Source organism: Apodemus sylvaticus, chromosome 3 (assembly GCF_947179515.1).
Source record: "Apodemus sylvaticus chromosome 3, mApoSyl1.1, whole genome shotgun sequence".
Classification (NCBI taxonomy): Eukaryota; Metazoa; Chordata; class Mammalia; order Rodentia; family Muridae; genus Apodemus; species Apodemus sylvaticus.
The window spans coordinates 167466147-167492416 of record NC_067474.1 but is presented as its reverse complement, the minus strand read 5'-3'; the positions used below and the strand labels follow the sequence as shown (position 1 = coordinate 167492416).

Below are 26270 nucleotides of genomic sequence, written 5' to 3'. Positions count from 1 at the left end.
TGTCTGAGGTAATGCTGATTGCATCATAAACCCAGGAGACCTGGAAACAGGGTCTGTGGGCAGAGTCCCCACAAGGCTGAAACTGGCAGCTCGGGGTCATGAACCTGGCAGCTTTAAAGTAACTGTTTTCTCCTCAGAGAAAACATACAGAAAGCTGGCTTCTAAAGAATTACCAGACTCCCTGAAGACATCTACCAGAAAGACAGGAGGCCCAGAGGTTGCTAGGCAACATTGTCTGAGCCCAGGTTCTACTTGTAGGAGTGGGTGGGGGTGAGGCCAAAGGTGAATGTACTGAGGGGAGGGGAGGGGAGGGGAGGGGAGAGGAGGGGAGGGGAGCGCTACACTGTAGGGCTCTATCTGCCAAGTTTGCTGTGGCCTCTGCAATCCTGAAGGAAAAGCCGATCTCTCTCCTCTCCCCTCCCCTCCCCTCCCCTCCTCTCTCTCTCTCTCTCTCTCTCTCTCTCTCTCTCTCTCTCACACACACACACACACACACACACACACACACACAAACAAAAACAAAAACAAAAACAAAACCCCTGCTCACAAATTCCCTAGTCGTCAGGGGACTTCCCAAGAGGCGATGTGTGGGCCCCTGCCTGCCAAGGCATGGAAGTGGTTAACAGTTGCTGGGGAGGGGGTACAGCTCGTCACCTCCTGAGGTGACAAGATTCCCTCCTCCTGTTGTCGCTGCTGTCTGGGCGAGATGCTTGGGAGATGCTTGCTCATGTCTCCCCAGGAAAGGTCACCAAGAGCTACGTTTGGAAGGACACAGACCTTGTCCACGGTCTCTGCTCCCTGTAGACAGCACCTTACCAGCCCAGTCAGCCAGGACAGCGCAGCACACACAGGCAGGAAGATAGGCAGAGGGACCCACAGACGAGGGATGGCTCAGCCAAGAAACTGAAGTCACAAACAGTGTCTATGCAGACCGGCAAACACTCGCCCATCGAGCACCAGGCTCTGGACCAAGGTTCCCGACCAAGGAAAACTGAAGGAAGAGTAACAGTCGGGTACATGACTCCTGCTCCACACGTCTCTGAGCTGTGTGTCAAATCCAATCAGCCAAGGAAGATGTATTTTTTTCAAGATACAAACAAAACTAACATGTAAAAATCTATCAGAAAGCTGTGAGTTCACCATGCCAGCTTCAATCACCATCACCACAAAGCAACAGACCGTGAGAGCGATTAAGTGTCACATTAGTCAGGGGAGGCCACGCACGGCCAGCAACCTCGAAAGAGAGGAAGCCAGAGCGGCTGACAGCACAGAGCGTGTAAGGTCCCTACATGTCACGTCTATGTAGCTGTGTGGTTCTCAGGCCAGAGAGGTGAACGGGGGTCTCTCTGCTTTTTTGATATGGGGTCTTTCTATGTAGTCCAGGCTAGAGCTGAACCCACTGTGTTCTGCCTCAGCTGTCCGAATGCTCAAATGCTAGGATTACAGGCACGTACCATCATGCACAATTCAGAATTTTTCTTTCTCTCCCATCCCCCTCTTTCTCTTCTGTTAAAAGTGGGGAGTGGGGGGATAGCCCCACAAACAACACACACAGCATGACGACACGGCCCAGCCTGGCAGGGGACAGAGAGGGAAGGAGATGAAGCCTGTCGCTTGTGCAGTGAGGATGACAGCTGACTCAGAGACACACAGGCGCCTCTGGAGAAATGGCACTCACATCTGGGGCCATCGCTTCATCACAGGCCTTTTCTAAAGACAGGAGCATTCTACCAAACAGAGTTCCTAAGCAAACTCAGGAGTGTCAGCAAGAACAAATACTAGCGACAGAGGCACGAGGCCCTCTGGGGAGACCAGGAAGGAGCTGGCGAGGCAGCCTCACAGGAGGCCCTGCCAGTTCTCCCTGGCAGCTGTGCTAAGAAAGAGGCCTTCCTGGCTTAGGGCAGGGCAGAGCCTGGCTCCAGGAAGGGATTCCACAGCCAAGAGTCAGAGCCCAGCATGACGCCTGGTGTCTCTGGCCAGTGCTGTGTGCTGAGGAGGGGCGTTCGCCCCGGGGTCTGTCAGCCCCTGACGTCTCTCCCAGCCCCGGCTTTCACCTGGGTTCAGGACCGGCTGGACAATGTCTCCGTTCCTCCACTTGGTCTCCATGCGCTCCAGCTTCTGGGCTTCATAGCGTTTCCGCCCCTCCTCCTCCTGCTCCTGCCGTAAATACTGTGGGAAGGAAGCCAGCCAGAGGGTCAGGAAGTGCTGTGGGACACCCCTCTCCTCCACAGCTCAAGGCTCCGGCCACAGCCTCCCTCCTAGCACTCTGTAACTGCCCCTCTCCTCTCATGACATAAGCACCACACAACAGCCGCACGGCACAGATCAAAGTGTGGTGGTGGTGGTGGACAGACCTCTATACCTGTGGACACATTAAACGTCCTCTGGCCGGGCAGGAGAGCTGAGACAACCCCTGCTGCATTATTTGACTGCAGCACAGCGTGTGTGACCCCCGGCCATGATAATGGTGCTGCTCTGACAAGCCCTGGGTACCCCATCACCTGGCATCTGACCTCCCCTCATCATGAAGGACCACAGCTTGACCACCTCTGTGCCATCTTTGCAGCGCGCCAGGCAGGCAACAGGCTGTTCTTGCACAGCCAAGCAGCCTGGCTCGAAACAACCCAAGCTGTCCTGATGAACCACAGGAGTTCTAGCCCAGGAAGTGTGAATATAAAATCTATTATACTCAACACCTTTAATCTCCACACTCAGGAGACAGAGGCAGGAGTATCTCTGAGTTCAAGGCCAGCCTTGTCTACAGAGTGAGTTCCAGGACAGCCAGGGCTACACAGAGAAACCCTGTCTCAAAAAAAAAATCAAAAAAGTAAAAAAGAAAAGAAAAAAAGAAAAAGAAAAAGGAAAAAAAAGAAATAAAAAAGCAGACAAGCAGGCAACCAGCACACGTGGGAGGAGCTGGTCACAGATAAGGGATGACTCTAACAAGACACTCATGAGGACGGCCTGTTGTGCAACAGTGTCCTCACAGTGAAACAGACCATCCTACAGGGAAGTTCTTTAAACAAGAAAGGAAACAACTCAACAGTTTCAGGAAGTCCCTGAAACTGACTAGATTCACCAGGTCCTCTTCCCGCCAGCCTAGCAATAAACACCGAGTGTCCCCCTCAGAAGAGCAGACCCAGAGAAGTCTCTGAGACAGGCTGAGTCGCAAAAGTGCCTCTGAGAGCAGACCAAGTGCCAAGAAAATGGATAGTGAGGCAGGGTTGCACAGAAGACCCCGGAGGCTCTGAGAGCAGAGCAGCAGCAGCGGGAAGAGGTTTAAACAGACTGAGCTGGGCATTTGGAAAGGACACGCCCCAGCCTGCAGAAAGCTGTGACCTACAGGCTGGTGTGCTCCCAGTCCCCAGCTTCTGTGAGCTGTCACCATGCTGGGATGGGCTTGAGTGATGCTGCTGTTGGGTGGTATCCAAACTTTGGTCTGTCGAGGACCCCCTACCTGGGTCATGTACATGTATGTTTTATCTCCCCAACAAAAACTGTCACACAACACTTCCCTAGACAGCCTGCTAGTAGTGGGAGCCACTCTAGAGACAAACACCACAGCCTCTTCTTCTCTTCCTACCAAGGTTCCAGTCACACTAGACAGGCAGGAGGCAGACACCAGTAGAGGAGAAAGCGGGGCCACATAAGAGCAAGTCCTCTCACAGGTGCACCAGCGGCTGAGGAGCAGGCCTGTTCTCTGGGACTGGGGGTGGCTTGCCGGGTGCAGTCTGCCTGGCTCTCAGTGGACACAGAACCCATAAGTCTGTCATCAGCTTTGTCTGCTGTGAACGTACGACAGAGGGATGCCCTAGTGTGGGATGTGGGCTGCTGACAATCACATCCCACCCGTTACAGGACCTGAAAGACCTGCGTCCTCAGGGCCTGAGCTCAATGTCCCCTCACCCATCCAGAGAGGCCCTGCCAGGCCCCAGGGCCTGAGCGCTGCAGTCTACCCCACAGTCCTCTAGGCTGCCTCTGCAGCTAAATGGGCCTCCCCCAACTCAGAGGGACCCAGCTTCTGCACTGCCCCAAGAGACAAGTGATGGGATCATCTTACCACAATAGGAGGCACCTCGAGGACCTTGTCCACATTCTTCAATGACAGGGGCACATACCACAAGGTGGCCTTATTGGTCAGCTTTTTGGTACCTTAAGAGAAGAAAACTCACATGAGTGGCGCCTCCCTGTAGCTACACTGGCAGGTGCTGCTACAGCCCGGGCACTGTTACTGCTAGCTCCCACCACCGAGGTCCTGCCCAGCGTCCTGACCTGAGAATACTGTCGTCATGGAAGCATGGAACCAGGCTCCCACATGTGCAGAGGCCTATGTGGGCCTAGGACACCCACCCCATCCCAATGCTCCATCTGTGGTAGCGCTCTCAGAGAATATTGGGAAGACTTCAGACGATAGGTTCTGACTGACTCAGCCCCGAGGCTAGCTTCACAGAAACAGGGTGAGGCCGTGGGTCTGCTGTTGGAGGAAGGGCCTGTTAGAGCCAAGAGGGCTGATGAGGCCAGACCAAGCCACTAGCAGACCCACGTCCCTACCAGCAGATAATGCAGTTGCCTCATGAAGACTTGACACACTCAGCTCAGGCTAGAGCGAATCTTCCAGAAGACCAAATGCTGCAAAAATTCTCACTGGTAGGCAGCCTGTAGGGGCTCATGGACTGTGGAGACTGCAGACCAGAGGAGGCCTTGAAGAGTCAGGAACCGGCAACACCAACCACCGCCCGAAGCGCAGAGGCCTCAGGCCCAGCGTGGGCAGGCAGTCAGCTCCCCCCCTCACAGTCCCATGAGGTAACGTAAAAGCTCCAATCCAGAATGTCTTCCACACAAAGGCAACAGGCTCAGACTCATTTGTAGTACTGAGTCAAGACATGGAGCAGAACGAAGCTCCCAAGGCAGGAGACCCTTTCTGGTGAGCTAATGGCTCCTGGGGTCAGGCCACTGGCCCATGACCCTACTTATCCAAAAGAAGCCGGAATCCCAGAGAGGTCAAGAGCTTTGAAGCAACTTGGTGATGTCCTAGGTACACACCCAGGACTCTCGAGTTCCAGTCACTTCAGAAAATGTATGAGAACGCCTTTAAGATATGGCTTTGTGCCAGGCGGTGGTGGCTCACACCTGTAATCCCAGCACTCTGGGAGGCAGAGGCAGGCGGATTTCTGAGTTCAAGGCCAGCCTGGTCTATAGAGTGAGTTCCAGGACAGCCAGGGCTACACAGAGAAACCCTGTCTCGAAAAAACCAAATCGAAAAAAAAAAAAGTGGCTTTGGCAACATCAAAGACTCCCAGGGCAGAGCAGGGACAGCCTGGAGACGCAGCTAGCTCCCACCAGCCACCTCTAAGGTCCCTTCCCAGTAGAGACCTAGGGCTTCCCTAAGGTTACAACAAGCACAGCCCCAGGCTCCCAGGCAAGGGCTCTCCTACTCCACAGTGGCAGGCGTCTCATCCCCACCCAGACACGTGGCACCCCGGGACACGGCTGTAGGCTCCCACGCCTGAGAACCGCAGGCAGACACTATGGGAAAACATTTTCCCCATGCTTTGACTGAGTGAATCTGACAACCTGCTTTTGGGAATAAAGATTTCCTGTTGGACTGAGCCAGAGTGAAGAGCTGTTCCCATGGAAACCCAAGTGGCCTGCTAAACCTAAATGAACAGCACTGAGCAAAATGAGGCAAAGCACTAATTGTGTAACGTCCACCCTTCACTGGGACCACTGTCGGCCCTGCTGCTCTACAATCCTCTCAGACCTTACCAGCCTGACGCTGTGCCCAGAGCAGCGCACAGCGAGGACGCCCGTTAGCTAACACATAGCAGAGATGCGTGTGCAGCAGGCATCTCAAGGGCAGGTTTAAGGGTGGAGGGCCAGGTCTGTGCTCACAGCTGACTCTGGATGGCAGCTCGGCCCAGACAGAGGTTGTCCCTGGTGAGCTCAGCCTTCCCACGGGCTGCAGTCCTGGGTGTGCACCTAGCTCCCCACGCTTCAGTGTTCCAGAACTCATCCATTCAGACAGGGCACGTGGTCAGTGTGGTGTTGGCTGGAAGTCAGGCACCACAGGCTTACCTTCCAGTGGACGGATGGGCTGGGAGAACAACAGTGGGCTCTGGGGTCAGACAATTGAACCATGGAAAGACTCTAAGCCCTTCCAGCTCTGAGAACAGACTGTCCCCATCTGTGGTACAGGAAGAAGCAGGCAGATCTGAGGCAACAGCCAGGCCCCACTGCAAAGCCCTGCCTCCCCTGGACACTAAGAGCAAATAGTACCCATCCTTGTCCTGAACACAATGCCAGCACTGCCTCTGCCCTTCAAGCCTGCTTCCTCCACCTCCTTGTCAGTGCTCCCTCCACCTCCTTGTCAGTGCTCCCTCCACCTCCTTGTCAATGCTCCCTCCACTTCTTTGTCAGTGCTCCCTCCACCTCCTTGGCAGTGAACCCTCCACTTCCTTGGCAATGCTCCCTCCACCTCCTTGTCAGTGCTCCCTCCACCTCCTTGTCAGTGCTCCCTCCACCTCCTTGGCAGTGTTCCCTCTACCTCCTTGGCAGTGTTCCCTCTACCTCCTTGGTAGTGCTCCCTCCACCTCCTTGGCAGTTATCCCTCCACCTCCTTGTCAATGCTCCCTCCACCTCCTTGGTAGTGCTCCCTCCACCTCCTTGGCAGTTATCCCTCCACCTCCTTGGCAGTAATCCCTCCACCTCCTTGGCAGTGTTCCCTCCACCTCCTTGGTAGTGCTCCCTCCACCTCCTTGGCAGTGCTCCCTCTGTGTTCACCCTCAGGGCAGAAGGAAACTCTAGGGAAAGAGTTGCTGTGGAGTAAGGACAAAGGCTAAGCTGCTACTAGAGGTGTTTTCTTTTAAGAATTATTTTTATTACTTAAAACAATGTATTGTATGTGTATTAGTATTTTGTCTGCTGTATGTCTGTGTAACACATGTATGTCTGGTGCTTACAGAGGCTAGAGGAGAGCATCACATGCCCTAGAACTGGAGATAGAGGTGGAAGTGAGCCTACATGTGGGTACTGGGAATCGAACCCAGGTTCTGTGGAAAGGCAGCCAGTGGTCAACCATCTCCCCAGCCATTTTCCCCTCTGCTGCCCTAACAAGCCACATTCTCACTCTGTAGCCCAGGCTCGCCACACACTCAGAGATCTACCCGCCTCTGCCTCCTGAGTGCCGGGATCCAAGGTGTGCCGGGGCCCCCACATCCCCGCACACACACACACCCGCACCCCCCGTGTCAGCCCTGCTTACTTCCGTGTGTGCACTGCTGTCGATGCAGCTCTTTAGAGGACCCAGGTATAGACCCCAGGACCCACAGCAGGCGGCTCACAACCACCTGGAAGTCCAGCTCTAGGGAATCTGATCTTTTCCTCTGGTCTCTGGGTGAGGCTTTCTTAAGAGAATGTGAGCATGTGGTTTGGTTGAACCCTCTAAGGGTGTGTGTCCTGCAGCCTAGGACCCAAGTTCTTCCAGATGGCCGTGTCGTTCTTTCATTAGCTACCTGGCACTGTCCAAAGACTAGCGACAGAGGTGCCAGGAGGTCAAGACCTGTGGCAGATCACCAGCCCTAGCACCTATGACCTGTGGGCTGGGCTTCGCTGCTGTGAAGACAGAGGCTCCTCACAGTTCTCAAACTCCAGAACATCTTTATGCACTGCCTCTCCTGACTCACATACCACAGTGCCCTCTGGTCCTTGGGCTCCTGAGGGCTGAGGCTTTGGTTGTTACACATTAGGCAGAAATGTGCTTTCTTTTTTAAACTATTTTATGTGTATGAGTGGGTATATATGTGCACCGTGTATACATCTGGTGCCTCGGAGGCCAGCAGAGGGCAGCAGAGACCCTGGAACTGGCCTTACAGACAGGTGTGAACCACCATATGCATGCTAGGAATCAAACTCCTCTGTTAGGAGCAGCCAGTGCTCCGAAGCACTAAGCCATCGCTATTCCCTTGGGAATCCATTCTGAAAGCAGGCCGTGGGCAGTTTCTGAAGCTGAAGGCTCCTCAGTGAGATCTACTGGCTGCTTTCAAACAAGCATGAGGACCTAGGGTGGCTGCCACCTCAGCTAGACCCAGCAGAGGAAGGCCCACAGGACAGACAGGAACCCCTCCCTGCACTGGCCTCTCTTCCTCTAGTCGTACGCTGCTGTCCTGTCATGTGCCCTGGCCTGAGGGACACTCGAATGCCAAAGGCCCTGAGGAGCAAGAGCAGAGGCCTCCCAGTCTCCCAGTCCATAGTGGCTGGGCTCACACAGCCATCTGAATCCACCCCTGCTGAAGTCACTGGAACGTTACAGCTGGGTAGCTGTGTTCTTAGCCATTCCCAAGAAGACCCGAGCCCTGGGTCAGCCCTCAGTCACCACCCCTGAGGTCAGCACTGCAGAGGAAGGTCACCTGGGAAGGGAGGAAAGCGGGACCACAGGCAGCAACGGCAAAGGGCCTGTCCTCCCAGCCGGGTTATAAAAGAAATATAAGCACCTCATGAGAAGGAGCTCCACACTCCTCTGGTGCCAATAGGGAAGAGGAGAAGGGTTTCTATGGTTACCACAGCCAAGGAAAAGGTTCAGATGACAAAGGCAAAGGTTCACCCAGCCTGATTTCTAGATGGGCAAAGGCAGGTTTGTCCAGGAGCCCCTGCAAAGTCATAAGGCCATGATCCAGAATAGCAGGTTGCTACAGAGACAGTGTGGCAGCCATGGACTACGTGGTCTCAAGGAGCGGGAGCAGGCTGGGAACCCTGTTCTGGCTAGAGAGGGCTCGGGTGTGCTTTGTAACCCATCGATGCTCCATCTGCGAACTGCAGAAACACGGGTAGTGAAGACTCTGCCCCAGGGTGCATAAGGACCAAAGCAGTCAGAGGACAGGGAGCCAGCGCCTGGGTGTGGCTGGCCCTCCACACATGAACAAGCTGTGCATACAGTCAGCTTCAGGTACTAATGCAAACCTAGAGTCACCGGGGAAGAGACCAACCACAACTAAAGCCCTGCCGGAGCAGCCTGGCCTGTGTCGGTCTCGGTGACATCTTCTCCATGCTGACGGATGTGGAGTGTACCGTCCCCGGGCCGTTGGCCTGGGCTGTGGAAGAGGAGGTTGAGCAAGCCAGGAGAAGGCAGCCATCCTCCGCCTCCGCTTCTGTGTGCTGTCCCCAGGGACAGCTGTGGCTTCTAAGCCAAAACAAAGCCTTTCTTCCCCAAGTTAGCTTTGGTTCATTTTCACCACAGCGGAGCAGAGCACTGCTGTGGTCCTCACTCAGCGATCTGGTGCTGAGCTAGCGCGCCTGGGGAGGAGTCACCTGTGAGGATGTTCTCCGACATCACGTGGACCTGGACCTCCACAGAGTGCTTGGATGTGTAGGTGATCTCTGCGCTGACGTGAGCCACCTCCCCGATGCACATGGGTGACAGGAAGTCAGTGCGTTCCACCCGGGCCAGAGCAGCTACACAGCGCTCCTGCAAAGACCAAAAAAGCCATCAGCCCAGCCCGGCCTAGCAAGTCCTTATGACAGAGATGCTCCTGCAAGACTGCCTGCATTGTTCCTCACTGTAGAATAATGGGGCTGAGGGACAGGGCTAGCCTAGGCGTACAGATACACCAGAGAGACCTCAGGGCTAGCTTAGGCGTGCAGACACACCAGAGAGACCTTAGGGCTAGCCTAGGAGTGCAGACACACCAGAGAGACCTTAGGGCTAGCCTAGGAGTGCAGACACACCAGAGAGACCTCAGGGCTGCTGCCATACACTTACCAGGACATTTCTTTTTATTTCTCTACATCCAAAATGCACTGTTTCTTCACAAGGAATACTGGAAAAGCACACAGAAGCAGAAAGGGGGTAGCCTCACTCCCCTTCCCAAGAGAAGCAAGTCTAGTGTCTGTCTGTCTGTCTGTCTCTTTTCTCTCTCTCTCTTTCTCTCCCACATACACACTCTGAACATTTAAACAGATGACCCAGTCTCATGATTCAAATTTCTAAATTATTAAAAGCGCATCTGGCACCAGGTAGAGGTGCAGTCAGCTTGTCCCTGAGTCATCTGCAAGTCCTGGGCACGCGCGTCAACCCCACAGCGAGGCCCAGATGGTGGAAGCAAGCATGGCGACCAGCGCCCTCACCCCCTGACCTCACCCCTAGCTGTCTTGTCTCGACTGCCCTACAGGCTGAGTCTTGGTCTAACCTGGACTGTCCTATAGGTTGTTTCTTAGTCTTTTAGGGCTGCTGAAACCAAAAATCAGCTGGGCGAGCTGCAGACAACAACATTTCATCTCTCCAATTTTCAGACTGGAAGTTCAAGACAAAGACACAGTGGACTCATGGCTCGGGACGACCTTCTTATGGGTTCATGGCTGAAGAGCGTGATTACTGGATTAAGATTGTGGTCTCTTACCATACAGCCATTAAGCAGGGCCTGGCGGCATACGCCTGCAGTACCAGCATTAAGGAAGACAGGAGGACTAGGCCTGGAGGGAGGAGGGTACAAAACGAGATCCAGTCTCAAAAAGACTCGATAAATAGATAAATAAATAGGCACTGAACCCTTCACAAAGGCTGGACACCGTTGTTTCTTCTCCACCTTCTCCTGGACCCCACGACAACTGCTTTAATGAGCAGACAGAAGAGGAATCACCATCTTGTATTGAACACACACAGCTTCAGTTGTGGTGTATAAGCAGTGCTGCAGCGATGACCCTCACACCCAACACCCTCTGCACGTCAGGGCTCAGTGTCCGATGTGCATTACCAAAGAGCCCTTCCAAAGGCCAGCAGGGACACCCAGGGCCGCGGGCACCTCGGATTGCCTTTACTGAATCCACTTCTCTTCCATTCTTGCTAATAAAATAGAGGATGACCCGCGTCTGCAGTGACTCCGTGGGCCCTTACTTGCCACACCAGCACTCGGACCGTGTGACCTTCTACTGGAACAAGCAGCTTTCTCCAGACGGCACATCTGGGCTCACAGGCTGGTGAGTGAGGATGGATGCTGGAGTCACTTCTCAGTCAGTCCTTACAATGACCCTTTGACGAGCGCCACGGTGGCAACAATCCTCAGTCCCAGACTGCTGTGCCACCTCATGTGTGTATAACATGCATGTCACGTGCATGTGTGCACACAGTAGGAGACCAGAGGAGGCGCAGGAGTCTGCTATGGGTCTCACTGTAGGAACGGGAGAGCCTGGAGAGAGCAGGCAGCTCTGACCTAGCTTCAGCCACACCAAGGACTCTCATGAGGGTAGCAGACTAGCAGGGAGGGAGGGAAGGAGGGAGGGAGAAAAGGAGGGAGGGAAGGAGGGAGAGGGAAAGAGGGAGGGAGGGAAGGAGGGAGGGAGGAAAAGAGGGAGGGATAGAAGGAGAGAGGGGGGAAGGAGGGCAGGAGGGGGGGAGAAGGAGGGAGGTAGGGAGGGAAGGAGGGAAGGAGGGAGGGAAGGAGGAAAGGGGGAGGGAGAGAGGGAGGGAGGGAGGGAAGGAGGGAGGGAGAAGGAGGGAAAGAGGGAGGGAAGGAGGAAAGGGGGAGGGAGAGAGGGAGGGAAGGAGGGAGGGAGGGAGGGAAGGAGGGAGAAGGAGGGAAAGAGGGAGGGAAGGAGGAAATGGGGAGGGAGGGAGGGAGGGAAGGAGGGAGGGAAGGAGGAAGGGAGGGAGGGAAGGACTACTAGGTGTACTGAGGTGGGGAGTAGTAGGTGCCTTCCATCAGAGTGAGCACTTTCCCACCCGAGCCTGGCTTTCCTGTCCATGTGTCTGTCCTTTCTTTAATGCCTTGCTGTCCCAGTCAGGGCTCCGGTATCCAAGCCCTGCAGCACGTGGTCCTCCAGCTCACTAAACCTGGCATTCCGTTTTCCAGGCTGGTGGCCAGCAAGCCCCAGCATGCAAACTGTCGTCACCTACGTCAGCACTGGGACGGAGGCACAGTGGGCAGGCCCAGTTCTTCATGTGGGCCCTGGGGATCCAAACGAGGGCCTCAAGTTCACAGTAAGTGCTCTTGCTGACCCAGCGCTCCCCAGCTCCCCCACAGCCGTCCCACCTGCTGAGAACTCCCTGCAGTCAAGAGCACATCTCCCTCCCAGAACCTACATCTTTGGAAAGAACCTTGCTCAATGCTCTCCCAGGTAATTCCCACAGAAACAGGCTGGAAGCTGTGAGCTTCTGACAGCACAGATCTCTGCAAGGCAACTAAGACTGGGCAGAAAATGGAAGATTCTAGAGAGGGCTGTGTTTTCTCACCCTGGACTTCCCCACTTCCATCTGCAGGGCTTAAGATCCTCCCACCCACTACACTGCCTATTTATGCAAAGTGAAAGTGGATTAAAGAGGCGGAGTTCATCAGTTCATTCCCCTGACTATGGCACCACCTACTGGCAGAAGCTGGAGAGGCAAAGGCTAGGCGGGGCCAGGCAAGCCCAGTACAACACTACCTTGTGGAATCACCTGCACACTGTGAACAAGGCAAGAGGTGTGAGTAGGGCCTGCAGCACTACTAGGCAGTAAGGTTAAGTTGGATCCATCCCTACAGGGACAAAACATAGGTACATGCGCGCTCTCTCGCTCTCGCTCTCGCTCTCTCTGTCTCTCTCTCTCTCTCTCTCTCTCTCTCACACACACACACACACACACACACACACACACACACACACACGTCTGAGGCACCTAGCTGTTTACCCAGCATACCAAGGCCCACCCTCAGGGCTACCCCCAGTGGGACAGGTCAGCATGCCTGTCCTGGGGCCCAGGGTCTAGTCGGCAGGACTGTAAAGGTGCTCAGAAGTCCCGGTGGAGACGCAGCACGCGGCCGCGGTCAGATGAGAGGATGCAGGTCTGAAACCCAGATGAGAGAGAAGCTAGGACAAAGGTCAGGAGTGACAGAGCAGAGCAGCAAGAAACACACAAGTCCTGAGGCTGACCAAGGCCAGACGCACAGTCAGGAGAGCTGGAGTCAAAGGCAGACCCAGGGCCACAGGAAGGGCGGGCGCAGAGGCTGGGCTCCCTTTCAGGCTTTGCTCGCTCGAGCACTCTCATCAAGGACTGTCTCTCCTCAGCGACGCAGGATGCTACCCGCAGCCCTGAGGCAGGAGGAGGGCACGGAGCTCTGTGTGTGCTGCCCCAGGACGGACCTCAGGAGCCTCTTACCTCACTTCTAGCTGAAGAGAGCAAGGCCCAGCCCGACAAAGCCCTGCTCCTGTCTGCTCCAGGGTAGCCAGGTCCACAGAGGGAGAAAAACTAACCAGAACCCTGCTGCAGAGCGGTCGGGGGTGGGGGTGAGGGGTGGGGGCGGGAGACTACGAGAGCCAGGAGACAGGAACACACCCAGAGTGCTCGACTAAGAGGGGAGTGGGCGTGAACTCTGGCTCTGACTTACCATGTGATACACTGCAGTCACATCCAGAGGGACTCCACTAAGAAGTTGTCCCAGCAGACAGGGCAGGTAGGTGGTGACACGCTGATCACCTACGGCCCGTGTCCAAGGCAGAAGAGTTCCAAATACAGTCCCCAGGGCCGGAGCCCAAGGAAGCAGGGACTCAAAGCACGTGTTCTCTAGGTGGCCCAGGCCACAGGGGTGTGCCACACCCGAGGTGTCGGGTGAGGAGTGCATGAGGTACAGACTGCTCACTAGATGGTGGTGCTGCTTATGACAGGCCTTGGCTGCCCTGGAACTTACAACAATCCACCTGCCCCTTGCTCCGCTCCTGCGTACTAGTGGTGGAGACACGTGCCACCATGCTTGGCCTAACTTAACGGCATCACTGCCCTCCCACCTGCCCTTTTCTTCCTCAGCTTTCCTCAGATCTCTTGAAGCCTACAGAAGCTTCTGAGAGGCCATCGCATCTCCCTGCAGCCACCAGAGGGCACCCCATGCACTGAGCTCTAAGGATGGCCCCTCCCTACAGAATGCCAAGGCCTGTCAACCCTCCCCACCCCACCCCACCCCGCCATGTTGAGCCTGTGTGGTTCATCCTGTGCATCCAAGCTCCTGCTTTTCCACTGCTTAGCCTGAATGCCAAGCTGTGGTCTGAATACTGGCGAGCCCAAAATACACGTGTGAAAACTACCCACCCATGTGAAAGGGTCAGGAGTAGAGCATGGGGCAGTGATTGGGTCATGGAGCCTGAGGGCACCACACCCAGATGAAGTAAGTGCTTTGAAGATGAGCAGAGGCCTAGCATGGACTCTAGCACGAGGTGACGCCGGCTATGACCTAGGCCCTCCCGAGACAATCCACTAGTGCCAGGTCGGCTCTGCTGCTTCTAGGCTGCCCTTGATCTACCAGCCTATCAGAGGAACAGCGGGTGCCAGGACCCCATGACAAGGCAGATACGGGGCGGAAGCAGAAGCATTCCTGAGAGACTGCTCACTGCAGTGGCCTGGCCAGTGTGTGACAGATGGTGTCACACAGCCTTACTCCAGCACCACTTGCACACCAAGACCATGCTTCCAAAGTCAACCTGATAACCATGGCCTAAGCCTTTAACTTTAGTGCTGGCCCTGCCTCCCTGTGTGGGGAGTCACTGGATAGCCAGGGTGGACGACACTCAAGCCTCTCCCAGTCTGATACTGAAGCCTGGGGGAGCAACTGCCCTTTCTCTAATTGCAGAGCCTCAAGGCCTGGCTTCAAGTGAACTCACACCCCCAAACTGCCACAGCGCTGCCAAGCGAGGCTCTGTGATATCCTAGCCCCATGCTGGTGAGCCTTGCTCCCAGAATCTTCACCAGGGGGTCCCTCTCAGGGTCAGTGCCTCAGCTCTAAAGTGTGACCCTGAGGTGGCAGTGAGCAGTGGCGCCCTCAGTACACCTTCCACCTCAGGCTCTTCCACTGTCCAGATCACACATAGTCTCTCCTGCACAGCCAACCCTGAAGACAGCCCACTCCACTGTTGCCACAGGTTCCCACCAACTAGGAATGCTATGCTTAGCCGGGCAGTGGTAGCGCACGCCTGTAGTCCCAGCACTAGGGAGGCAGAGGCAGGCTGATTTCTGAGTTTGAGGCCAACCTGGTCTACAGAGTGAGTTCCAGGACAGCCAGGGCTATACAGAGAAATCCTGTCTCGAAAAACCAAAAAAAAAAAAAAAGGGGGGGGGGGGGGCTGGGCGGTGGTGGTGCACGCCTGTAATCCCAGCACTTGGGAGGCAGAGGCAGGCGGATTTCTGAGTTCGAGGCCAGCCTGGTCTACAGAGTGAGTTCCAGGACAGCCAGGGCTATACAGAGAAACCCTGTCTCGGGAAAAAAAAAAGGGGGGGGGGGTGCTGTAATGCTGTGCTTCTCTTGTCCAGGTCTCCAGCGGATGGTGTCCAGACCCAGCAGACCAGTCACCGAGGCAGCTGCAGACATCTGAAGTGAGAAACACACTTTTCAGATGACACCTGTGAGCTGGAGCTACCCCTTGGCCCCCGAGCTTCAGAATGGCGGTCCTGTCAGCAGACACGTCCCGTCCGTCGGTCTCCTGGGTGACCAAGCACACCGCTGCTTGTCTTGTGCAGGACTGAGCACCGAACCTGGGGCTCCTCACGTGGTGAGCAAGCACAGGCGTCTTCACTTTCATTCTCAGATGATACGTCACTGAGTCGTCTACACTGGCTTTGAACTCACTGTGAGATTGTGACACTCCTGCGTCAGCCACACTAGTAGCTAAGAGACAGGCTGGTGCTCTTTCTTTTTCTGGGAACAGCAGGCTCTCAACAGTGAGTTCAAACTATTCCGCAGTCCACTCAGGAAGCAGGTGTGTGGTCATGCAGAATGAACTCAGCATATTCATTCTTAGGGCCCTGGCATTCTGGGAGGACCAAGGAGTATTGGCTTCCACTTAGTTACCAGGCCTCAGTCCTCAACAGGAGAGGCCGCCTGTGCTGCCCAGAAGTCCCAGATGACATCTTCAAGTAGAGGCTGCATCATCTGCACCGTACGTCTGGTGTCTGCTGGGCCACCTGCCACCACAAGTCTCTAGACCAGTGGTTCTCAGCCTTCCTAACGCTGCAACCCTTTAATACAGTTCCCCACATTGTGGTGACCCCAACCATAGAATTATTTTGTTGTTACTTCATAGCTGTAATTCTGCTACTGTTATGAACGTAGTGTAAACATCTGTTTTCTGATGGTCTGGGTGGCTCGAGGTGGCCTCAGTGTAGCACCTGATGCTCCACCTGCACCTCTATGTCACCGTCCTGGCTTATACCTCGTGACGGTTCAGTCAGCTTCCACCTGCCCTCCTGCAGCTCCCTCAGCCTGAGTCAGGGTCAGGCTGAAGGGAAGGCTGTGGCTGGTTTGATCTTCTCTCCGGAGCAGACAACTTCCTGGACGTGCGCCACGGAGCCGTCCTCCTCTCTCTCCCATGTTCATTCACAGCAGTCACACAGAGCAACGCCTGCCAAGACTCTGCCCTCCCAATTCACCACGGGCTCGGTCTTCCCGCCTCAGCGTTTCATGTTGCTTCCTCAGAAAGTGGCACCATTTCTTTTGTTTGACGTCAAGCGGAAGTCACTGGATGGAGAATGTAAGTAACTGATCCGGCCTCATGTTTGCCTGGTGGGCCCCGAGCCTGGGGTTAGTACTCAGCACCACATACACAGGCATGGTATGCATGCCTGTAAGTCCAACAGCCAGAAGGTAGAGACAGGAAGATCAGGAGTTCAAATTCAGGTCAGTGAGATGCCTCGGCCAGTAGGGATGCTTGCTGACTATCCTGATGGCCATACTCTGGAGACTACACAGTAAAGGCAGGGGGAGGGGTGGGGGGAGGGGGAGAGGGGCAGAGGGAGAGGGGGGAAGGGGAAGGGCACGGGGAGGGAGCAAGCCCACTCCAGCAAGTTGCCACACGCTACAGCACACACTCCCCCTCTGTCTCTGGGTTTCACTGCTGTGAGCAGACACCGTGACCAAGGCAAGTCTTACAAGGACAACATTTAACTGGGGCTGGCTTACAGGCTCAGAGGTTCAGTCCATTATCATCAAGGTGGGAGCATGGCAGCATCCAGGCAGGCATGGCGCAGGAGGAACTAAGAGTTCTACATCTTCATGCGAAGGCTGCCAGTGCAATATTGGCTTCCAGGAAGCTAGGATGAAGATCTTAAAGCCCAGGCCCACAGTGACACACCCACTCCAACAAGGTCACACCTCCTAATAGCGCCACTCCCTGGACCAAGCACATACAAACCATAACACCCTCACACCCTCCAAATCAATAATTACATAAATACATTGAAAAAATGAAAAAGATATTGAAAGTTCAAATTCATCACCGGCTACATTAAGTTCAAGGCCAGCCAAAGCTGCTCTACACGACCCTATCTGAAACAGCAAAACCCAAAATTAATAAAGTGAGATTCATGTAACATGGAGAGGTGGCTACAGAATTAGTTTAGTTAGGTTGGTCTCTCAGTAATGAAGAGACCCAAGGAGGCAGAAACAAAAGGGACCAGCAGAACAGCCTAGAACATGCACACTACTGACCTGCATGACAACAGTTCAGGCCAGCCTACAACAATGACAACAGTCACATCAAGGTCCCTGACCAATCGGAACAGGGTGTATCAGCCATCGTGGTTAACACACAATGTGAGTAACTGAAGAGGTCTCACCACGTGGCAGACACACACACACACACACACAGTCTTGCTTAAATTGCATCAATACATTTGTTCAATGCAAGCTAGCACGAACCTTACCGTGAAGAAAGTACAATATATACAGTATATATACGAAGTGCAATGAGCAAAGTTTAACAGAAGGCATCTGCGCCGTGTTACCACAGGCTGCACAGCACAGCATGTCCCTCGCTCCAGCTTGCCAGCGTGGCCAAGTCAGGACAAATGGTACTTCCTCTGGGTTCTCTGTTCTGAACAGAGCTTTGTGGGATCCTGTGACTCTACCCACCATCTCTAAGTGAGGTGGGGTCTTCTTCCGCCCCGCCCAGCAGGGCACTAGCTAAGAGGCATAGCCTACAGAGCTGTGCATCACAGACCCCCAGGCCCACCTCAGTCCCCGCCACAACATGCAGCTGTCGAGGCGGGCCCTCTCCCTGGCTGGCCTTCAGAAAAGTATCAGGTCCTCTGCAGTGTCTGCCTACAGAGTCCCCAAAGTTCTAAACCCAAACAGCCTATGCTGCCTGTCCTAGCTGCAGGGCCACCTCACGCTGCACAACTCCTGAGGAGGTGAAACACTAGTCCCAGCAATATGCAGGGCCGCTGTGGGGCTCCATACTCAGATCACAGCTGAGGCACAGAAAGACAAAGCACAAGGCCACAGCCACCAGAATCTAGTCAGGAACGGAGTAGGACTCAGCTCTTAAGCATCATGATAGCAGATTCACATGGGCATAGAGTATTTCTGACCACAGGCAAGGAGCTAGCAGGGTTCGAGACAGGGCCCTGAGGCAAGGAGGTAGGGTGGGGGTGGGCCCTGCCTGTCCAGCAGGTTGTCTCTGCTCATTTCCCAACTCCACACCGGGGCCAAAACCAACCCTTATTCCATGGAAGCCCAAGCAGGGCTGACTGTGTCAGACACAGTGGGCGGGCAAGGCAGGAATCCTGCAGGTCTGGGCTCCACATGAACTACTCTCCTGACCCCACAAACATGCATGTTCCAAGTCCACATGGAGTGGGCCCAGCACTTACCCCGTTCTGGCTGTTACAGTGCCGCGTGCTGATGATGACCCCGGCCTCCTCAATCATCTTCAGAATGGTCCCTCCATGAACATTGCCAGCCACGTTGGCATCATCTGGACGCATGATCCTATAGAAGGCAAGAGAAGTGACGTGAGCCTCTTCAGGAGGACACCACTGTGACAGTGATCTCCTAGGGGAGAAGCACGTATTCTAGGCTGGTTGGCTCCCACGGGAAGGACAGAAGTTTCCGCACATCTTTGCCCTCGCTCAATAGTGTGTCCACCAAGGCTGACATGACAGGCACAAAGGACTTCACGGTTCTCTTTATAGAGGACAGAAGGCAGGCAGAGAACACCGTCCCTTCCTGGGGCCACAGGTGCCTATAGGGAGACGCATCCCTGCCCTGAAGGACTGACAGCAGTGATTTTCCCCAAAGTCACTAGGCAAGGAGCTGCTCAAGTCCGTCCGAGAGCTTGTGCCTGGCTCAACACACCCAGGTCTCCGATTCCAGCTCAGCTGGGTAAGCACAGGACACAGAGACCCCTGGAGTGGGTCCTGGACCAGAACTCGCCCAGGAGGCCCAGGGGCCTGAGGAGTTGCAGCTGTTCTAAAACTTAGGCATGATCACCACTTCAAGACCTCAAGAGTAAATGAGCACAGGTGCCCAGGCTCTTGTTTGTCTACGGAGTGGAAGATCCTCTCGAGACCCAAGGAGGTACCAAGGAGCCCAGGTTGAAAGCTAGGCGCTCTCAGAGTCAAGGAACCTAGAAACACTAAGTAGCTCATTCTTCCTGAAGAGAAAGTTGTCACACACTTCCTGAGGGCAGCTAGCCGCTCAGAGGCAAAAACACAAAAAACAAAAACAAAAACCTCAGGGCTCAACAAGTCAGTTTGGTGCCAGGACAAGTTGCCCTTCAGCACTGCCAACATCCCATACACCCATGTCACTAGGAGCATGGAGCTTCTTGGGTGACAGGAAGTAGGTGCATGCTGAGTAAGGTTACAGAGCAGCCTGCCGAGTCTTCCTAGAGCAGCTGGCAGGCTGAGCCAGTCAAGATCCTAGGAGGTCAGGCCTGGCCCAGCTCCGCGCAGCGGAGGATCCAGGCCAAGCTGCCAATCAATTCATTCACTGCATCAATCAGTCCTGCATTCCCACCTGCAAAAAGAACAGATGTCACAGCAGTGATGCCTCAGGCGACTACAGGGAGACAAAGAACCGGAGAGCATGCAGGGCACCACTGCCCAGTGAGATGACTGACAGCAGGTACCCAGCACACGCTAACCAGTACTCATCTACACCCAGCACACGTTAACCAGTACTCATCTACACCCAGCACACGCTAACCAGTACTCAGCTGGCACCCAACACATGCTAACTAGTACTCAGCTACACCTAACACAGGCTAACCAGTACTTAGCTGTACTCAGTATATGCTAACTAGTACTCAGCTGCACCCAGTACATGCTAACCAGTATTCAGGGGCACCCAGCACATGCTAACCAGTACTCAGGAGCACCCAGCACATGCTAACTAGTACTCAGGCACCCAATACATGCTAACCAGTACTTAGGAGCACCCAGTACATGCTAATCAGTACTCAGGCACCCAGCACATGCTAACCAGTCCTTCTCTCTTCTCTGCATACTTTGCTTGGTTGGAGCTTCAAGAAAGAGCCAGAAGCAAATGACAAACACTCTTGATGCCACCTCTAAAGTCACTCCTTCACCAAGAAAAATGATATATAGCAACCAAACGTCCCTGACAGCAGGGTGAGAAGCCACTACTGCAGCTGCACACGGTAGCAGTGTCGTGCACAAGCATGAACAGGGAGTTCTGGACCCTGAAGATGTCACCACTAAGCTTTTAGGATCTTCACTTGAGTGTTCTAAGAATTTGAGATTTTCCCAGGAGGTCCCAACTAGTCAAAGTACAGAAAATTAGTGCCCGGCGTGCTCAGTCAAAACTAGGACAGCTGACAGCTGTGTCACAACCCCTCCCCCAAGGGCTCAGGGACCATCATGGAAGAGGAACATCACGGAGAAAGACTTGCGAGCCAGAGATTGAGAGGGACTGGGACAAAGCAGCATCTCTTGGACATGACAGACACACAGCAGCTATAGCTGCCTTCCGGAGGACTGCACACCCCGTCAAGCCAATCAGCACTAGAGCCAAGGGGGTGGGGCCTGGGGGGCTGGTGAGCCCCACCTCCGCTGAGGGAGGGAGTGACAGCTGGCCACTAGGGAGGGAGTCAGACCGACAGCAAGTTTCCCTACACATGACTGCACACATCTATAGCTGATGGAGAGCTCCTCATGCACGTGTGTACACACAATAACAACTTAAGGACTTTTACCTATGTGTCCGCACCCCACAAGCATGTAGCAGAGGATGTGAGATCTCCTAGAGCTGCCGGTGGTTGTGACCTGTGTAGGACCCAGGTCCCCTCAGGAGCAGCAAATGCTCTTAACCACTGCCGCGACTCTCCAGCTCCACAGCAATAGTTTTAAAAAGAATGATGGGTACAAAGACACAGAAGCTTACCCCTGCAATCCCAGCACTCAGGAAGCTGAGGCAGGAGGATTAACACTAGCTCAAGGCTAGCATGGGCAACATAGCAAGACCTTGTCTCAGGAGGAAAGGAGACTACTACTGGAGACAGCTGAGCTGGAGGCAGCACTGCGGAACGGCCCTCTAGGAGCTTCTGCTGCCCCCGAGAGCTGGAATGGTGACTGGACCAGGACTTAGTTGAGTTTTAAATCACATCTCTCTAGTGGTCTGAGTCACGGCCCTCGGCAGCCTGGCCATGTCACTCATGAGGTCAGGTCCCGGCCATGCCTAGAGCACCCTGCAGAGGACTCTCAGGAGCAGCCCATCTTCCCTTCAGATGGCCCCAGGTAGCCCAGGGGCTGAGAGGAGGAGGAGAATGCTGTCCAAAAACAAGAGCATCAGAGTAAGAGAAGGACCAGGCGCCATTGTTATCCTCGGGCAGGCAGGCAGGTGGGCGGGCATTCTAGCCACACCTGCTCAGGCCACACCTGCCCTGGCCACACCTATCCTGCCTCCTCCTGGGGATCTTTCCAAGGTAGATCCCGGCCCAGATCCGTCCCCATAACCTGAGTTGAACCTAGTTTATCAGTGGTGACCCAAGCCCCAGCATTGGTAACTAGGAAAGCATTTGGAATCAGATCTTTTGCAAGGTGTTCAGTTAGTTAACTCACTGCTTGTGGCCAGATGGTGTGACCAATATCTGAGCCAATTTTAAAAAGTGGGCAGACATATTTTGGCCTATAGTTGCAGAAGTTTGGGTCCAGGGGCAGCAGGAGCCACTGTTTTGAGCCTGAGTCAGGCAGCATACCACAGTGGAAGGACAGAACACACCCTTCTAAGCTCCACAGCCATGGCCAGCTTGAGGGACCCTAAGGGGTTTTCCAGTCCCAAGCCCTCCTTACTGCCTGGAGACAAGGCTAGGCCAATTCCATTCTCCACCCACAGGAACATTCTTGAGTAAAAAAAATCTCAGGATGTACTGAGTTATCTGACCCTCTGGAGAGTCCAGGCAGAGTTCAAACGCGCATCACGCTTGCTAGCCAACAGAACTAAAGGTCAATATGCCTGGCCAGTAAGTCTGAACTGTAACCTTGCTGATGTGACCTGTGCCCCTAAAAAGGATAAAAACTGCTTGTTCTAGCCATTCTGCTCGCCTTCTTAGTAACTCGCCTTGAGGGACTAGCTGAAGGGCGACTGACGACTTGTGCTTGTCAGTGTTTGCCTCTGTCTTCCATTTTCACTTTTGGCTCTTGAGCCTGGAATCTGCTGGAAAGCCTCTGGTCTGGTGAGGTCAATTGTGGCGGGCAGACATGCCTTAACACCAGGACCAAGGGGCGTCTGGAGGACACTTCAGGCCCCTGGAGGGAGTCACAGGCAGGAGTGGGGTCTTGCTACAACCTGGTTTGTGTGTCTGTGGAAGGGGTGAACTGTGTGTTGATTGTCTTACTCTGTGTTTGTTGGTGCTGGTTATCTCGCTGTGTTCTTGAACTTGGACTGGAGACGTTTTTGGACATTGGACAGACTGAATCTACCCCATCAGACATTCTGCTTAACCCGGAGGAGAGAACTCGTCAGCAGGAGCAGAGAGGGCAACTCAGCTCCTCTCTGCTTCTCCAATGGCTTCTCCCACCTTCAGAGTAGGGCGGCCACCCATAGGGACCTTCAATTTGCAGGTCATCAAAGCAGCAGGTCAAGAGTCTTTAGCCAGGATTCCCCGGGCACTCAGACCAAGTGCCTGGAAGAATCTAGCGGAGGGCACCCCCACGAATAAAAGCCTTTCTTTCCCCAAGACACCTACCCACCTCACAGGTTCTAGCTGTCAGGAAAAGGAAACACCGGAGGAGGGATCCGGACCTGAGAAGTCGATCCTCCAAGACCCTTCAACAGTGGACCTGTTGCTCCAAGACCCTCTTCCTCCATATCCCACTACCCTTGCCCCCAGCAGCACCCCAAACAGTAAAGGTGTTAGCCCTGGGAGAAGACAGCAACTAGGGAGGACGGGGTTCAGACCCCCTTCTCGAACCCAGGGTAACTCAGAGTGGAGGGGAAACCCACTCAGTTCCTGGTGGACACAGGGGCTCAACACTCTGTCCTCCAAGCTGATGGCCCAGTTCCCAAGAAAAAATCTTGGGTCCAAGAAGCCACTGGCACCAAACTGTATTCATGAACTACCTGAAGAACAGTGGCCCTAGGATGGGCCAGGAATACTATTCATTTACGGTCATCCCAAACTGTCCCTCCCCTCTGTTGGGGCGAGACTTACTCTCCATGATGGGCGCCCATATACACTTCCTGCCTGACAGGCTGCAGCTAACTAGCTCAAAAGGAGAGCCCATGGCTGGAGGGAAGCCCTTTCCTATTGACCCCTGCTGGATGCCGAGGCTACCTGGTTACAGACAGAAGCAGTTTCTCCATGAAGGCAGAGACCTTGTAGAACAGTGTAAGGTACGTATGTCAGCAAGTAAATATCCATGCAGCCAAGAGCAAACAGGGCAAGAGACCTAGGGGAGAGCGGCCTGGGGTTTATTGGGAGGTCAGTTTTACAGAAGTTAAGCCAGAAAAGTATGGCTACAAATACCTTCTAGTGTTTGTGGATACTTTCTCTGGATGGGGTCTGGCTTTCCCCAGCAAGCAGGAAAAGCTTCTTGGTGGTAGCTGTTAGAGAAAATTAGAGGAAATTTTCCGAAGGTTCAGAGTACCCAAGGTAACTGGATCAGAAAACGGTCCTGCTTTTGTCTCTAAGGTTAAGTCAGGGATTGGCAGAGATACTGGGGACTAATCTTCATCTCTGTGTCTCACTCAGGGTCATCTCAAAGTAAGTACCACTAACTGAGGGTCGGTTCTTACATGCTGATCCAGCCGGCACCCCTCCACAGTATTCTATTCCTGTTCTGGGTCTATCAATAAATTCAGTCACTGAGGAGAGCAGAGCCCTCAGGAACCAGGCACTTCCCCAGAGCCCCACCTCCTGCATCAGGAGCCAGGCTTTCAATACCTGAGCCTTTAAGGAGCTCTACCTGTCCTTACAGGACAGGGACATTCTGAGACTCTGAGAAAAGCCACTGCGGACAGTCTAGAGTGCCACGTGATCCCCGGAAGCCACTAGAAACTACGGCAGGAAAGATGCACTTGGGGCCCTCTGACCCCGGGATGTGATGCAGCAAGTCGCTCCTCACAGCAGAACCACACACCCCCACAGTCCTACCCCGCCCTCTCACCACACACCCCCATGCCGTCCTACCCCACCCTCTCTAGGCACCTTTCCTTCATCCTCCAGAGACAACAGTGGATGGCACAAGGGAGCCACTCAGCCGGCCCCTGGTACCGGCCCCAGGCGCAGCTGACCCCACCACCAGCTTGGAAGGGGGATGACCTCTTTCTCTTCCTCCCCCAAGCCACTAAGAATGTGGCCAGCATCTCTGAATCCGCCTGGAAAATGTCAGTGCTAAAATTAAAATGTTGCTGTGTGGAAACCATGGCAACCAGGGGAGGGTGTGCCTGGCTCCCTCCCCTTCAGTGAAAGCTCAAAGGACTGAGCACAGGTGGCCCCACCAAGCCCACTCAGGTCTGGGTAGGGCAGAGGCCTCTCAAGGTTCCTGCAGCAGCTCAGGACAGACGGAACTGAGCCTGCGGGACAGTGGATGGTGGTGAAGCACAGTAGCTCCAACAGTCAGCTCTGACACAACAGCACACCAACAGTCAGCTCTGACAACACACGGCACACCTCAGCTCTGACACACACAGCACACCAACAGTCAGCTCTGACAACACACGGCACACCTCAGCTCTGACACACACAGCACACCAACAGTCAGCTCTGATGACACACAGCACACCCACAGTCAGCTCTGACACACACACCACACCTCAGCTCTGATGACACAAAGCACACCAACAGTCAGCTCTAACCACACAGCACACCAACAGTCAGCTCTGACACACACAGCACACCAACAGTCAGCTCTGACGACACACAGCACACCAGCAGTCAGCTCTGACACACACAGCACACCTCAGCTCTGACGACACACAGCTCACCAACAGTCAGCTCTAACACACACAGCACACCAGCAGTCAGCTCTGACACACACAGCACACCAACAGTCAGATCTGACACACACAGCACACCAACAGTCAGCTTTGACGACACACAGTACACCAACAGTCATCTCTGACACACACAGCACACCAACAGTCAGATCTGACACACACAGCACACCAACAGTCAGCTTTGACGACACACAGTACACCAACAGTCATCTCTGACACACACAGCACACCTCAGCTCTGACGACACACAGCACACCAACAGTCAGCTCTGACAACACACGGCACACCTCAGCTCTGACACACACAGCACACCTCAGCTCTGACACACACAGCACACCAACAGTCAGCTCTGACACACACAGCACACACCAGCAGTTCCTGGTTTCTCACTCTTGCCTCAGCGCCGGGTGCCCCCTAATGTCCAGGGGAGTAAAGACAGGACATTGCTCTTGATGGCCTCCCTGGCTGCAAGAGACCAACCAGGCTGGCAAGTACAAGAGCCACGCCCAAGTGTCCCCAGTACACAAATCTGCCCTTGGATAGGGCTATGATGGCCGTTACCCGTTTGGCTAGGGAGCCATGCAACCAGAAGTCCCAGACTGGGGTTCAGGAGTCAAGAAAGCCCTCAAGGTGGGGGAGCCTTTTAGTTCCCACAGGCAGGAGCAGGCAAACCTCTGTGGGTTCGAGACCACTACAGCCCCCACACAGAGCAAGCTCCTCAACAGCCAGAGCGTTTCAGTGAGACCCTGTCTCAAAAATAAAGGTAGGATCTGCCTGCCACAGCTGTGGTCCCGTCCGCAGGGCTCATCTGGCTGGTGGCTGACTCTTGCTCCCTCACTGCCTCGTGTGTATCCCTCCCAAAGCTGCAGTCAGTGCTTCTGGTGAAAAGCACTCCTGTCTTCTGTCAAGGGTAGATGAGTAGCTATATTCCCATACTACCACCACCAAACAAGCTTGGAGGAGGAGGGGGAGGGAGAAGAGGAGGGGGAGGAGGAGGAGGAGGGGGAGGGGGAACAGTGGCCAGAATCAGAATCATTCATCTGCCCTGCCTGGCCCTGCCCTGGACCGCATCAGCAAACCACT

The 26270-nt window shown here is 54.4% G+C and overlaps 1 protein-coding gene across 3 annotated transcripts in view; it reads right to left on the bottom strand.

Moving 5' to 3' along the window:
• The window catches only part of Acot7 (acyl-CoA thioesterase 7), a 93626-nt gene that overhangs the window by 40358 nt on the left and 26998 nt on the right, over positions 1–26270 (bottom strand). For all 3 annotated transcript variants that reach the window (XM_052178292.1, XM_052178293.1, XM_052178291.1), the window contains exons 2-5: positions 18599–18716; positions 9304–9460; positions 4061–4152; positions 2055–2169 (exon numbers count right to left, since the gene is read on the bottom strand). In XM_052178292.1, the coding sequence (XP_052034252.1) occupies positions 2055–2169; positions 4061–4152; positions 9304–9460; positions 18599–18716 (482 nt within the window). The remainder of the gene's footprint in view (positions 1–2054; positions 2170–4060; positions 4153–9303; positions 9461–18598; positions 18717–26270) is intronic.